Source organism: Nanorana parkeri, unplaced genomic scaffold, assembly GCF_000935625.1.
Source record: "Nanorana parkeri isolate BGI_ZX_2015 unplaced genomic scaffold, ASM93562v1 scaffold2109, whole genome shotgun sequence".
NCBI classification, from domain to species: Eukaryota; Metazoa; Chordata; class Amphibia; order Anura; family Dicroglossidae; genus Nanorana; species Nanorana parkeri.
The window spans coordinates 130,921-146,937 of record NW_017308377.1 but is presented as its reverse complement, the minus strand read 5'-3'; the positions used below and the strand labels follow the sequence as shown (position 1 = coordinate 146,937).

General features: G+C 53.3%; 2 protein-coding genes across 2 annotated transcripts in view; one reads left to right on the top strand and one right to left on the bottom strand.

Moving 5' to 3' along the window:
* LOC108800703 (zinc finger protein 470-like) overlaps positions 1 to 6,551 on the top strand; it is a 9,896-nt gene extending 3,345 nt beyond the window's left edge. The window contains exons 3-6 of the mRNA XM_018572691.1: positions 3,192 to 3,318; positions 3,700 to 3,786; positions 3,884 to 4,926; positions 6,040 to 6,551. Coding sequence (XP_018428193.1) covers positions 3,192 to 3,318; positions 3,700 to 3,786; positions 3,884 to 4,926; positions 6,040 to 6,492 — 1,710 coding nt within the window. The 3' untranslated portion in view covers positions 6,493 to 6,551. The remainder of the gene's footprint in view (positions 1 to 3,191; positions 3,319 to 3,699; positions 3,787 to 3,883; positions 4,927 to 6,039) is intronic.
* Positions 6,552 to 15,177: 8,626 nt separating this feature from the next.
* The window catches only part of LOC108800705 (M-phase inducer phosphatase 1-like), a 28,188-nt gene continuing 27,348 nt past the window's right edge, over positions 15,178 to 16,017 (bottom strand). The window contains exon 17 of the mRNA XM_018572693.1: positions 15,178 to 15,368. Within this exon, the coding sequence (XP_018428195.1) occupies positions 15,228 to 15,368 (141 nt within the window). The 3' untranslated portion in view covers positions 15,178 to 15,227. The remainder of the gene's footprint in view (positions 15,369 to 16,017) is intronic.

Genomic DNA, 16,017 nt, shown 5'->3' with positions numbered 1-16,017 from the left:
GCCCCCCCCCCCCCCCCATTCGGCCCTGACAATAAAAGCTGCATTTTTTTCACCCCCTCTGCTCTGCTTCTTCAGTCCCACAAAGGTAGAGACCCGCGAAGCCCATTCACGTTCCTGCAAACGGAGAGGGAAGGATTGTGGGTGTGGCTTATTTATTGAACAAGGTAAGCCACGCCTCTCGAATTCACATCCCGACCTCTAAAACTATTCACCCCCCATCACCTGCTGTATGTTACCTGAACAGCTCTGGAGGCTCAGAGATCCCTCAGCAGGTCCTATGATACGTGGCTCCTCCAGCTGCCTTTCCGGGGGGTTTGGGATTAGTCATTAGGGACGGGCCGGGCCCCGAGTTCGGTTCGAATTCGAAATTTAGAACACCCAAAAAGTTTGAATTTGTACTCGAGCTCAATGCAAGTCTATGGGGGGAGGGGGTGGAGCTTTCAAAAACAATTTTCCCCTTTAAGAGTGCTTATATGCAAGTTATTGACTATAAAACATGTATGGGGGTCCGGGTACTGCCCTGGGGGACATGTATGGGGGTCCGGGTACTGCCCTGGGGGACATGTATGGGGGTCCGGGTACTGCCCTGGGGGACATGTATGGGGGTCCGGGTACTGCCCTGGGGGACATGTATGGGGGTCCGGGTACTGCCCTGGGGGACATGTATGGGGGTCCGGGTACTGCCCTGGGGGACATGTATGGGGGTCCGGGTACTGCCCTGGGGGACAGGGGAGCCGTGTTTATAACATGACTTAAAGGGAAAGAATAAAAATGAAACATTCCTCTAAATATGGTGCCTGGGGTGTCCCCTCAGACTGCCTGTGAAGTGGGGGATCAGTACGATGTGTAGAACCTGCTGCAGCAAAACTGACATTTCTAAAGAAAAAAACAAAAGGACATTTTTTTTTTATTCTTAAAGCGTGCCCTTCCCCCTCCCAAACAATACCGGACCCTTCAGGTCTGGTAGGAATATTTAGGAGGGACCCCATAAAAAAAAAAGTGTATGGGGTTCCCCCCTTAAAGTCTGGTAGGAATTTGAAGGAGGAACCACACCCCCCAAAATGGAGGAGGGGGAAACGTGGGGTCCCCCCTAAAATTCCCTTTAATAAAGGGGCACCCAGATGCCCTCCCCCCCCTTGTGAATGAGTAACTTGTACCCATTCACTAAAGGGTTAAATCAAATTGTAAATAAAAGTCCAGACCATGGTACTGTGTGGGTCCGGTCCTGACAGGTCACAGGGGGGCATAGAAGATAAGAAGACCAAGTCCAGCATCCCCTCCCCCCTGATGTCCCGGAGACCAGACCAGTCACCCTGCACAAGAAGAGAGAGCAGCAGTGAGCGGTCTGTATTACAGGAGGGGGCGGAGACCAGACCAGTCACCCTGCACAAGGAGAGCGCGCAGCAGTGAGCGGTCTTTATTACAGAAGTGGGCGGAGACTAGACCAGTCACCCTGCACAAGAAGAGAGAGCAGCAGTGAGCGGTCTGTATTACAGGAGGGGGCGGAGACGAGACCAGTCACCCTGCACAAGGAAAGAGCAGCAGTGAGTGGTCTTTATTACAGAAGTGGGCGGAGACTAGACCAGTCACCCTGCACAAGGAAAGAGCAGCAGTGAGTGGTCTTTATTACAGAAGTGGGCGGAGACTAGACCAGTCACCCTGCACAAGGAAAGAGTAGCATTGAGCGGTCTTTATTACAGGAGGGGGCGGAGACGAGACCAGTCACCCTGCACAAGAGAGAGCTGCAGTGACCGGTCTTTATTACAGAAGTGGGCGGAGACTAGACCAGTCACCCTGCACAAGGAAAGAGCAGCAGTGAGTGGTCTTTATTACAGAAGTGGGCGGAGACTAGACCAGTCACCCTGCACAAGGAAAGAGTAGCAGTGACCGGTCTTTATTACAGGAGGGGGCGGAGACCAGACCAGTCACCCTGCACAAGAAGAGAGAGCAGCAGTGACCGGTCTTTATTACAGGAGGGGGCGGAGACCAGACCAGTCATCCTGCACAAGGAGAGAGAGCTGAAGTGAGCGGTCTTTATTACAGGAGGGGGCGGAGACAAGACCAGTCACACTGCACAAGGAGAGAGAGCCGCAGTGAGCGGTCTTTATTACAGGAGGGGGCGGAGACAAGACCAGTCACCCTGCACAAGGAGAGAGAGCTGCAGTGACCGGTCTTTATTACAGGAGGGGGCGGAGCACTGCTCTGAACAGAACCCCAACACACCTTGATGATGGACGCGTGTTGCAGCGCGGCGCAAACATGTCAACACACCGACGGGCGCTACCCGAAAACTCTGCATGCGTGACCCGCGGCACATTGGACATCTGATTGGTAACGTCCGTGCGTTTGACGCACCGCATTGGACCGGTCTGGTTTGAATTGGACCTAAGGACTCGTTCACTCCGGGTGTGTTGACGAGCGCAGACCCGACGCAGGACACACAGAGACACTTGTAGTCTACGTGTCCTGTTCACACCATACGAGTGCGTTGGCGCGCGTTACATAAAGATCGGCGTGGGCACGGCGCCAAACGATCCGCATCGCAACATGCATGCACAGCGCGCCGCACGCCGCATTTCATAACGCACGCAAAGAGAGGAATTGATGGATCACAGAGACCAGAATGTCTCACACATCGAAAGGCAACACATGAGCTGCATAGCGCCGTCCTCCTCCGTGGCGCTGTACAAGGTGACAGAGATCCCAGAGCCCCGGCCGGACCGGCCGTGTGTACAGATGTCACATGACGGAGCCGAGCCAACCAGGGCTCAGCCGCAAAGGCTTCTGGGGATTGTAGTTGTGAGGCGGGAGGAAGTGGTCATGTGACCTGCAGGGTGTGCAGAGTGCTGGCTGAGACTGAGGAAATGATTCCTCCTGCCTGCAGCAGCCTGATCACTGGGGGGAGGGGAGACAGAGGAAATGGTTCCTCCCGCCTGCAGCAGGCTGATCACTGGGGAGGGGAGACTGAGGAAATGGTTCCTCCTGCCTGCAGCAGACTGATGACTAGGGGGATGCTCCCTCCTCTAACGTCTCCACGTTCCGGAGATGTATCTCCCTGTGAATGGGGCCCGGGGCTGGTGCGCTGTAAAGCTTTCTCGCACAAGGCGCCTTAAGGCCTAAGGCCGGCCCTGGGGACCGGATTGCGTCTACAAGCTGTCAGCATGTTGTCAGTGTTGTTCTCTGGCTTGCAGGTCCCCATTACCTTTGACGAGGTGGCGGTGTATTTCCTGGAGGAGGAATGGCGCCATCTAGAGGTCTGGCAGAGAGAACTGCACCGGGAGGTGATGAGGGACAATCTGGAGACCGTCCTGTCATTGGGTATTGTATCCCATTTATATTACATACCTTCCATCCCCCACCCCAAACCCGGGGGGCTCGGCTGAGGGGCTGGTGCTGGTGGTGGTGCTGGTGGTGGTGCTGGTGGGGAAGGGGGGTGGCGGTCCAACAGAGAGTGCCTACTTGAGGGGGCAAAGAGAAGGCAGACAAACAAGTATGTATCTGTATATAGAGGATCTTCAGACCTGAACTCCGGGGTCACATTTTTGGGTTGCACCCTTGCATTGGGTTCTCATTACTCCCCTTCCCCCTCTCCATCCAAAACATGAAACGACGTCTGGCTGGTGGTATGTTGGGTAGACATATTTGAATACGGTGAAGGGGAACCTCTACAGCTCAGTAACATGTCACCTTTCTTCACAGGATACGAGTATCGCCAGCCCCCTCCCCCACCCAGGGTCTTCACAGAAGAAGACACGTGGATTGTTCGATATTCTGAAGACGTGTTGGGTAAGTGAAGCCGTTGGTCTACCTCGGGCCCTCGGCCTACCTCGGGCCCTCGGCCTACCATTGGAGGAGGAGAGTGACCTGATTATTTGTCTTTCAGAGACCGATGAAGACCATGGAACGTTCCAGAACAATTCTCCCGATTCTTTAGGATGTCCAACCAATGGAGCCCCTCAACGTGAGGACCAGAAACCTCCGTCTGCCAAGAAACTTCACCGGTGTTCGGAATGTAAGACGATCTTCGGCAGCTGGTCCCAACTCGCAGCGCACAGACGGACCCACGACCAGGAGAAGACCAAACGTGCGGATGCAGAAGAAGCCTCGCAGAAGAAGGCCCGCGACCAGAAAAATGTCCGGAGCCCGGTCAAACCAGTTCCCTCCCAGTCCGCTGCTCCCGACGGAAAGGTCTTCAAGTGCAATAACTGCGACAAAACTTTTATCAACCGCTCGGTCCTCTCTCTGCACCAGAGGACCCACACCGGAGAGAAGATCTTCAAGTGCCTTGAATGTGGGAGGAGCTTCACCAAAAGGGCGCAGCTGGTGGTGCACAGGAAATGCCACATAGAGGACAGGCCGTACAAGTGTACGCTGTGCGAGAAAAGCTACAACCAACGCTCAAAGCTGGTGGAACACATCAGGACTCACACGGGAGAGAAACCGTTTAAGTGCTCGGTGTGCGGCAAAGGCTTCACCAAGAGGTCTCACCTTAAAGAACACCTGCGCATCCATAACGGCGACAAGCCTTATAAATGCGACCAGTGCGACAAGACCTTCCACTACCCGTCCAACCTGGTGGAGCACCAGAGGACTCATTCTGGGGACAGGCCGTTCCGGTGCACCGAGTGCGACAAAAGCTTCATCAAAATGTCCAAACTCATTGTCCACCTCCGCGTCCACACCGGGGAACGGCCGTACAAGTGTTCAGAGTGCGGCAAGAGCTTCAGCCAGCAGTCCAATCTTGTGGGACACCAACGGACGCATACCAGGCAAAAGCCGTTCAGGTGCGACGAGTGCAAAAAGAGTTTTAGCCAACATTACGCTCTTGTGGTCCACCAAAGATCCCACTCGGGGGAAAAACCTTACAGGTGCTCTTTATGCGACAAAGCCTTCAGCCAGAACTCCAACCTTAAACTTCACATGAAGGTTCACCAGCCACAGGGGGGACAAGACAGACGTCGGAAGGCCAGGCATAGGCCACCACCGCGAAATATTTCTGATGCATGCAGGAAGGGCAATCGTGAAACTCAACCATCCAGTGACCTTGATGTATGCAAGAAGGACAATCATGAACAGCAACCACGGAATGTCCACCATGAATGCAAGAAGTCTTCTCCTGAGAGAGAACATAACACCCAGGACGTATGCAAATCCCAACAGGAACTACAACCAATGAATGGCCTTGACTTGGGCAAGAGTAGACCTTGTGAGCCTAAGCCGACAAAAGGTCTCGCCCTTTACAAGAAGCACCGTTGTGATCCACAAGAGCTGAACATCCATGAGATCCATAACAAGACACCTGATGGACCACATTCACCTAATGAACCACATTCACCCGATATCCTTTCCGTGTGCAGGAGAACCCGTCATGAATCACAACCACATAATAACATAGACCTATGCAAGGAGACTTCTCCTGAGCGCCAACCAATGAACGGCCCTGATGTGTACAAAAAGGCTCCTCAAGCACCACAACAAATGAACCACCATGACCTCTCCGGGAGGACAACTCATGAGCCACAGAACTGCTCTGATATCAAGGAGAAGACCTCCCAGAAAGATCAGCGGTTCCTGGACCTCCACACCTCCTGTTCTGACCTAAACGAGAAGACCTCAGAGAAAGATCAGCGGTTCCTAGAGCTCCATACGTCCTGCTCTGACCTAAAGGAGAAGACCTCCCAGAAAGATCAGCGGTTCCTGGACCTCCATACCTCCTGCTCTGACTTAAAGGAGAAGACCTCCCAGAAAGATCAGCGGTTCCTAGACCTCCATACCTCCTGCTCTGACCTAAAGGAGAAGACCTCCCAGAAAGATGAGCGGTTCCTGGACCTCCATACCTCCTGCTCTGACTTAAAGGAGACGACCTCCCAGAAAGATCAGCGGTTCCTGGACCTCCACACCTCCTGCTCTGACGATGCCACTAAAGGAAGTGAGAGTGGACTGGAACCTGCATCGGCTCGGACAGCTGATCCCGAGAATGATCTGGATGTCACGGATGATTTAGAAGATGCATATCTTCCATGGTCCCCCTTGAGTCAGTACCTGGCGGCTGTGTGGCCCCCGGAGAAGCAGTACAGCTGCAGCGAGTGCGACAAAACCTTTCTGGAGAAATCCAAGTTTGTGGTCCACCTTCGCACGCACACCGGCGAGCGCCCCTTCAAGTGCTCGCAGTGCGATAAGGCCTTCATCCAATGGTCCCGCCTGACGGAGCACCGCAAAACCCACACCGAGGAGAAGCCTTACGTGTGCGGTGAGTGCGGCAAAAGCTTTATCAAACGCTCGAAGCTGACGATCCACCAGAGGATCCACAGCGGGGAACGCCCTTACGCCTGCCCCGAGTGCGGCAAGCGCTTCAGCCAGCAGTGCAACATGGCCGTCCACCAGCGGATCCACACCGGGGAAATGCCCTTTAAATGTACAGAGTGCGACAGGGTGTTCAGGTACCAGACCGCCCTCATCAGACATAGGCGGAGCCACGCCTCTGAGATGTAGAACACCTGACACGAGACATTTATAGGTGAAGAAACACAAATAATGATGTTATGTCTACAAATAAACAGAAAAACGTATTATTAACCATCTGTGGTCATACCATGTGTGGTCATGTATGCGTGTGTACAGGAATGTTCCTTGTTGGGTATCACTGGGGGGAGGGGGGGTGTGTGTAGAGTCCCATCCGAACGTTACATGTTTGCAGTTCACGGGTGAACTCGATGGCCAATTCACCGGCCCGCCGGACCTCTGGGTCCTGGAAGTCATTCATTTCATGATGATATCACTTCCTGCTCCTTGCTTTCTAGGACACAAGTGGCCTCCTTCATCCAAGCAACCTAGGACACTGTGCGGGCCGGCCGTAGCATCCTAACATGAGATAACATCATTGCTTGTCCCGGTGCACCAGGAGGAGACTGGTAGAGATCTTAAGGGGGAACCCCATGCCCTTCTCCCACTGACCACCGACGTTGGCCATTTCTTCCTCCCACTGACCACCGACGTTGGCCATTTCTTCCTCCCACTGACCACCCACATTGGCCATTTCTACCTCCCACTGACGTTGGCCATTTCTTCCTCCCACTGACGTTGGCCATTTCTTCCTCCCACTGACCACCCACATTGGCCATTTCTTCCACCCACTTACCACCCACATTGGCCATTTCTTCCACCCACTGACCACCCACATTGGCCATTTCTTCCACCCACTGACCACCCACATTGGCCATTTCTTCCACCCACTGACCACCGATGCTGGCCATTTCTTCCACCCACATTGGCCATTTCTTCCACCCACTGACCACCGATGCTGGCCATTTCTTCCACCCACATTGGCCATTTCTTCCACCCACTGACCACCCACATTGGCCATTTCTTCCTCCCACTGACGTTGGCCATTTCTTCCTCCCACTGACCACCCACATTGGCCATTTCTTCCACCCACTGACCACCGATGCTGGCCATTTCTTCCACCCACTGACCACCCACATTGGCCATTTCTTCCACCCACTGATCACCCACATTGGCCATTTCTTCCACCCACTGACCACTTCTTCCACCCACATTGGCCATTTCTTCCACCCACTGACCACCCACATTGGCCATTTCTTCCACCCACTGACCATCGATGCTGGCCATTTCTTCCACCCACATTGGCCATTTCTTCCACCCACTGACCACCGATGCTGACCACTTCTTCCACCCACATTGGCCATTTCTTCCACCCACTGACCACCCACATTGGCCATTTCTTCCACCCACTGACCATCGATGCTGGCCATTTCTTCCACCCACATTGGCCATTTCTTCCACCCACTGACCACCGATGCTGACCACTTCTTCCACCCACATTGGCCATTTCTTCCACCCACTGACCACCCACATTGGCCATTTCTTCCACCCACTGACCATCGATGCTGGCCATTTCTTCCACCCACATTGGCCATTTCTTCCACCCACTGACCACCGATGCTGGCCATTTCTTCCACCCACATTGGCCATTTCTTCCACCCACTGACCACCCACATTGGCCATTTCTTCCACCCACTGACCACCCACATTGGCCATTTCTTCCACCCACTGACCACCCACATTGGCCATTTCTTCCACCCACTGACCACCGATGCTGGCCATTTCTTCCACCCACTGACCACCCACATTGGCCATTTCTTCCTCCCACTGACCACCCACATTGGCCATTTCTTCCTCCCACTGACCACCAACATTGGCCATTTCTTCCTCCCACTGACGTTGGTCATTTCTTCCTCCCACTGACGTTGGCCATTTCTTCCACCCACTGACCACCGATGCTGGCCATTTCTTCCACCCACATTGGCCATTTCTTCCACCCACTGACCACCCACATTGGCCATTTCTTCCTCCCACTGACGTTGGCCATTTCTTCCTCCCACTGACCACCCACATTGGCCATTTCTTCCTCCCACTGACGTTGGCCATTTCTTCCACCCACTGACCACCGATGCTGGCCATTTCTTCCACCCACATTGGCCATTTCTTCCACCCACTGACCACCCACATTGGCCATTTCTTCCACCCACTGACCACCGATGCTGGCCATTTCTTCCACCCACTGACCACCCACATTGGCCATTTCTTCCTCCCACTGACCACCCACATTGGCCATTTCTTCCTCCCACTGACCACCAACATTGGCCATTTCTTCCTCCCACTGACGTTGGTCATTTCTTCCTCCCACTGACGTTGGCCATTTCTTCCACCCACTGACCACCGATGCTGGCCATTTCTTCCACCCACTGACCACCCACATTGGCCATTTCTTCCACCCACTGATCACCCACATTGGCCATTTCTTCCACCCACTGACCACTTCTTCCACCCACATTGGCCATTTCTTCCACCCACTGACCACCGATGCTGGCCATTTCTTCCACCCACTGACCACCCACATTGGCCATTTCTTCCACCCACTGACCACCCACATTGGCCATTTCTTCCACCCACTGACCACCCCCATTGGCCATTTCTTCCACCCACTGACCACCGATGCTGGCAATATACAGCGAGGGAAATAATGATTGGCTCCTCTGCAGATGACAGAGAAATGAAAGGCCTATAATTTGTATCATCGGAGACGTAATAAGAAGAAGGTGCTCCTTACGTCACCTGTCCATAGAATCTCTTTCTTCCATCACACCTCCCCCACCATGGGCAAGACCACAGAGCTGTCAGAGGATGTCAGGGACCGCGGCCCTGCCCGAGGCTGCAATGGGCTACAAGACTCTCAGCAAGAAGCTCGGGGAGAAGGAATACAAAATACCCACCATTGGCCCTCGGTCTGGAGCTCCATGCAAGATTTCCCCTCATGGGGTGAGGATGAGAAAAGTGAGGGATCCGCCCAGAACTACACGGGGGGGAGGAGCTTGTGAATGATCTCAAGGCAGTTGGGACCACAGTCACCAAACACACCATTGCGAACACAATACCCCGCCATGGGCTGAGATCCTGCAGCCCCCGCAAGGTCCCCCTCCTCAGGAAGGCCCATGTACAGGCCCCTCCCCCTCCTCAGGAAGGCCCATGTACAGGCCCCTCCCCCTCCTCAGGAAGGCCCATGTACAGGCCCCTCCCCAGGAAGGCCCATGTACGGGCCCGTCCCCCTCCTCAGGAACGCCCATGTGCAGGCCCGTCTGAAGTCTGCCAATGAACATCTCAATGATTCAGAGGATTGGGAGGAAGTGCTGCGGTCACATGACACCAAAATTCAGCTCTTTGGCATGAACTCAACTCGCCATGATTGGAGGAAGAACAATGGTGACCTATGACCCTAAGAACACCGTCCCTACAGTCCAGCCCGGAGGGGGGAACATTATGCTTTGGGGCTGTTTCTCTGCTAAAGGTACAGGCCGACGTTGCCGCATTGAGGGGCCAATAGACGGGGCCACGTATTGTACAATCTTGGAGGAGAACCTCCTTCCCTCAGCCGGAACACTGAAGATGGGTCGTGGGCGGGTCTTTCAGCATGACAATGACCCCAAAATGACAATGACAGTCACCTGGAGGATGTTATATTAAAGTTCCACCACTAGGGGGACTCTGAGTCATTCATAAAGAAACATCTACAATGCAGATACAAAGTAACAATAAAGAAAATGAATTCCAGGAAGTGATGTCACAAGAATGTTACAATCCCAGTAAATAATGATGTCACCCAGGAGGACGGAGAGAGAATAAGGAATAAAAGAATGAATCCCTCATAGAACGCGTCCTGTGTGGGCGGAGTCATTGGTGGATATTAGGGATGCACCCATACCATCCTCTCCAGACCGAGTTCCAATACTCCTCCCCCTCAAGTACTCACCGATACCAATTGCCGATACTTTTTTGGTGTCATGTGACAATTTTTCTATAACAATGCAGACAAATGATTTTAGGACAGTGGTGGAGCTCCAGGGCTCGGTCCCAGCTGTACCCGCTATGACCCTGGAAGTTCTGCCACTGACTCCAGGCTGTAGAAGGACTACAAATCCCAGCAATCCATTGTGCAACAATTCAGAATAATATGAAGCTACATACTCTGTGTTCCTCACCACGGCTATGCAGCGTCTCAGGAGGCTGTGCAGTGTTCCCAGGGCTACGTGCGGTCTCACCAGGTCTGTGCGCGGTCTCACCAGGGTTGTGCCGTCTCATAATGGCTGTGTGGTCGGCGGGAAGGAGATGTATGGCTGGACCAGCGCTATAAACAGCCGACGCAAGGTCCCCAGCAAGCGCGGGAATGTATGGTAGCCGAATCCATAAAACATGAGTACGAGTGCTCATGGAAGTGCCCGGTATCGGCACTGGTATCGGTGCATCCATACTTATTAGGGATTGATTACTGGGATGATTTATACTTTATTCCGTGTGATATATAACAAGGAGAACCATATCAGCTGGCCCTGGTGTGAATGAGATGGTTGGGCCGAGCGCCGGGAGCTACCACAAGTACATCGGTGGTTCTGCCAAAGAAGGGGTTAATGGTATGGGACTGAGCGCTGATATCATCTGCTGGGTGGCATGCTCTTCCCTGCCATACGACATCGCGGCAGTATTGACCTGCTGCTGCTGCTTCCAAAGAGCCACAAAACCTCAGCGGATTCCTGCTGCCCACCGACAGTGGCCTTGGTCATCTCCAGCCATCCAACCTTCACTAATCCCCGGCTGCCTGGGTCCTGCGAGTATATCCGGCCTCGTCTCTTACCCCGAGCCCTACATTGCTTTCCACGCTGTTGCAACTAGAGCTGCAACAACTAATCGATTAAAATCAATGCTGAGAATAGTTGGCAACTATTTCCATCATCGATTAGTTGATTTTCGATTAGTTGCTGGCAGCTGAGGTATGAGGGGGGGAGCAGCAAGGGATTTCAGAGTCACCGGCCGCAGTCTCCTCTCCCTGCTGGTGCTGGTTGCAGCGGCCTATCTCTCCTTGAGCCAATAGCCATGGACAATGTCAGCATTGGTCTGTACAGGCTTCCTGGCCGCAGCTGATCAGACGCAACTGCCACAGGAAATACACTGATCGGGGCAGGGACATGTGACTAAGCCCTCAGACACTATGACATCTATGTGGTAGATTGTCCTCAGTGTTCCCTGCAGTGTGGAGGTTGGAATACCCGACCACTCGGCCTATGAACTGGCACATGGAGGTGGTAATGGTGCCTCTCATGGACCCAGACACGTTGTGAGCGTATAATGTGCACATTGCCCTTCTTTGTGACCTAGAAAAGTGGACTTTGCCAGGCCAGTGATTGGATCAGGAGGCTCCTGGGAGGTGACGTTTACCATAAGTTGGGTTCCAGGAACCCCGGGGTTCACCTGGTATATGTAGCTACTGTGTGCTAAGCGTGTCTATGTACATTTAAAACTTGCCATGCTATGGTCAGTCTGATTCTCAGTGGAAGCTCCGGTGATTGTTTTTCTGGGGAACGTCCCCGGCCATAGCGTGGGAAGACCACCAACTGGAGCAAGGAATGGTTTATACTGGATGGTTTAGGCCGCGGCACACACAGCGAGCAGAGTCTTGTCCTGTATTATGAAGGGAATGTACCGTAGAGCCAAAGCGATAATTCTGCCACTTTACAGATCGCTGGTTCGGCCTCATCTGGAGTACGCGGTCCAGTTTTGGTCACCGGTACTCAGAAAGGATGTCCTATAGCTGGAGAGAGTCCAGCGGAGGGCAACCAAACTCATTAAGGGGATGGAGGACCAGAGCTCTGAGATGAGGAGGAGGGAACGGAGGACCAGAGCTATGAGACGAGGAGGGAGGACCAGAGCTCTGAGACGAGGAGGGAGGGAACGGAGGACCAGAGCTCTGAGACGAGGAGGGAGGGAACGGAGGACCAGAGCTATGAGACGAGGAGGGAGGGGATGGAGGACCAGAGCTATGAGACGAGGAGGGAGGGGATGGAGGACCAGAGCTATGAGATGAGGAGGGAGGGGGATGGAGGACCAGAGCTATGAGACGAGGAGGGAGGGGATGGAGGACCAGAGCTACGAGACGAGGAGGGGATGGAGGACCAGAGCTACGAGACGAGGCTACTAAATGTAAACATGTTCACGCTGGAGGTGAGGAGATTAGGAGGGGACTGATGTACAAGATATTTGGTGGTGGTGACATCAGCAATACACATTTTACTTTACACTCCAGGACTAGAGGCCGCCACAAGGGGCGTAGGGGCTTCTCAGTCAGAGCGGTTACATTTCGGAACTCTCTGCCGCAAGCAGCGGTATCAGCTGAGAGTATTGATTCAGTCAAAAAGCATTTGGATACCTTCATAAGAGAGTTAATACCACAGGCGCCGCCGCCAATGCCTGTGTGGAAAAGGTGTAATGATGCACTCTGGAGGCTGCTCACGCTGGTTGGGGGGGGTTGGTAACCACAAGGGCTGAAAGGAAAAGAGAGCGCCTCCATGGTGCAAAACAGTTTTATTATGACGATATGAAAGGAGTAAAAAAAAAAACAAACACTCACATAGGAACTTGAGTAAACAAGCATATGTGTATCGGTAAACACAGACACCGAGATCACAAGGCTCCAACACAGCCGACAAGTTGCATAGCCCGCGTGGTTGACGCGTTTCAGAGCATTGGTTCTGAGGAAGGAGGCGTGTCCTCTGAAACGCATGAACCAAGAGGGCTATGCAGCTTGTCGGCTGTGTTGAAGCCTCGCGATCTCGGTGTCTGTGTTTACCGATACACATTATATGCTTGTTTACTCAAGTTCTAAGGTGTCGTAAATCACCAGATATATACAGGGGTATGGACATGAGGATGCCGTGGAAGATTTCAGTGCCGCAGGGAGGGGGGTGGGGGAGAGACGGGACGGGCTGGAGGTAGCGGGGCGACAGCCGGCTCAGAGCTGCGGACGAGTCTGTGTCTAGGTGCCGAAATAATAAAATTAACAAGAAAGCCGTCCCATACGAATCCCCATAATTATATGATCAGTGCAGATCTGTCCCCCCTCGGCACGTCCAGCCCGTCACCCCCGTGTCCTCTCCAGCCAGGAGCGGCCTTCCTCCGGTACCCCGCCGGAGCCGTCTTGCTGGCTAATCATGGAAGCCGGGCGCCCGTGTAATGACGGGGCACCCTGCTTTCCGATTGGCCAGGAGGCCGGCTCGTTTGCTGCAAGTGTGCGCCGGGGAACCACTTTTATTTACCATTAGTGTTTTGCACGGCACCATCCGTATGGCCACCACATATACTTCGTGGTACAAGGAGACGGGTGACATGTGGACGTGGTACAAGGAGACGGGTGACATGTGGACGTGGTACAAGGAGACGGGTGACATGTGGACGTGGTACAAGGAGACGGGTGACATGTGGACGTGGTACAAGGAGACGGGTGACACGGGTCATGGAGGTTTCATGGCATTTATTATCCTGTATAAGGAAGAATGGATAACATGTTATTTCCCTACAGGACATTGTGACCACAGAGGTCCCATAACTGGTCAGCACAATACATATATCACTTGTATTCACAACATTGCAAAAATGATACAAGACCGTGACAAAGCAGATCATTCCCCTCCCCCCAACCCATAGGATCAGCACAAGAACCACACAGCTCTGGGATAAAGAGCCCATCTCCCACACCCCTGTGTGACAAGGCCCCGAAAGAAGCCTCCGTTTCGTGAATGTGCACGGCGTACATCTAGGAGCTGTGAAGCATTGTGATCCCAGGTCAGGGACTTAAGTTAAAAGGAATGGCAGCTTCCATCATAGGCTCATCACACAAGCGTTAAAGAGTCCTCTCCGGGCATCTTGATGGGGCAAACTAATGTCCGATGAAGCGTCCGCACAGAGCTGAAGTGGTTTTGTCTTGGACGGGCGATGTTGCAGAAAGATCGGCACAGTCTGGCAGTCATCGTCCTTGCGGCATGCTGTACTCTCCATTATAAAGCGCTAGGCAGTCATGTGATCCGAGAACTCCGCCCACCCCAGGAAAAGGAAGTCCTGTCCGGTGGCATCCAGAGTAACAATGGAGAGGAAGTGGCAACAAAACTCCGCACATTTCCCGGGCAGAGCCGAGTTATAAGATGGATTCTAAACAAGCCCGATACCAGGCAACATGGCGGAGGGGCCCCTGTATACAAGCCGCCATGCTGGATTAAAACATTAAAACTTTATTAAACACATGACAAGTCAGGAACAGATGCGATCAACCGAGTGATCGGCCTAAAAAGTCAATTGTGACCACTCCCACATGAGGAACAAGTTGGGCCCCTCTGATTGCATGGAGGAGCCGCATTCAGGGGCCACCAAGAGTGGAAACTGTCCAGTTATAAGGTCCCTACCAGTAGGTCAATTTGCAGCAATCGCAGCGCAGTTACCCATAGCAGCCAGGCTGACGGTTGCTATGGGCAACAGTGCCATCTCCGCTCCACTTGGCTCATCACGGTGCACGCAGATTTGCATCTTCGGTCATGCCCCCGGTACCAGACACCCGCCCCGCCGCCACCTGCAGACGGTCGACCTCGCAAAGGTTAATTCTGGAATAGTGATCGGTCTGGTTACAGCGTCCAACGGTGTATATATACGCGTCTGCTCCAGGCAGTCCCCGGTACCGGTCAAAGTCTCCAGTCCTAACAGATGCCCATCGTATCAATTTCCCAGAACTCTGTGCAAATCCGACGCATCCGGAGCGTCGCTGTAATAAGTCGCCATCTTGTCCCGCTCAGCAGGATTTAAAAAAAACAAACAAAAACCACCCCATTGACATCTCACAGCTTCTTCAGGCGACTGTACAGCTCTCGCTTGCTCCTCTCCCCGGCCCAGGTCCGGCTTTTCATGCGAAATTTCCGCAGGTCCTCCCGGAAATCCTCGTGCAGCATAGGACGGTAGCTCTGCGGCTCGCAGTACGACTGTTGGGGGAAGAGGGAAGACCATGAAAAGGTCAATTAAAAGCAGGAGGTAGCCAACCAGCGGTCCTCCAGCTGCGGTGGAACTACAAATCCCATGAGGCATTGCAACATTCTCACAGACACGACTCTCCTGGAGAGAGAGAGATGCATCATGGGATTTGTAGTTTCACCACAGCTGGAGGACCGCTGGTTGGCTACCCCTGAATTGAAGTGATTTCTAATGCTTCTCACTATCCATGCAATCGCCAACCCACAGGAAATGCCATAAAAGTGATAAAATCAGGTTTACTGTAGGGACACGTGAAGGAAGGAAATCCAGAGAATTTAATATTTAAAGGGTAAGTCTACTTAGAGAAGTATGGGGTCAGGGCTTTTCCCCATAGTTCTCCTAAGGGTAACGGGAGGACACAAACTAGCGTCCTCCCGTCACCCCAGGCTCAGTATATAGGGAGCTGCAGCTCGCGGTATACTGAGACGCCGCAGCTGATCCCCACAATTATGTCTGGATCCCCCCAGCTGCGTGAGTGACAGCTGGCTCTGCCTATCTAGAGGCTGTACCCGCCCCCTCCCTTGTCCATCCCGCCGGTCAGCGCTTGAGGATCGGAGCAGGGAGAGGGGAATCCAGCACCTCCCCTGTCATGGCAGAGAG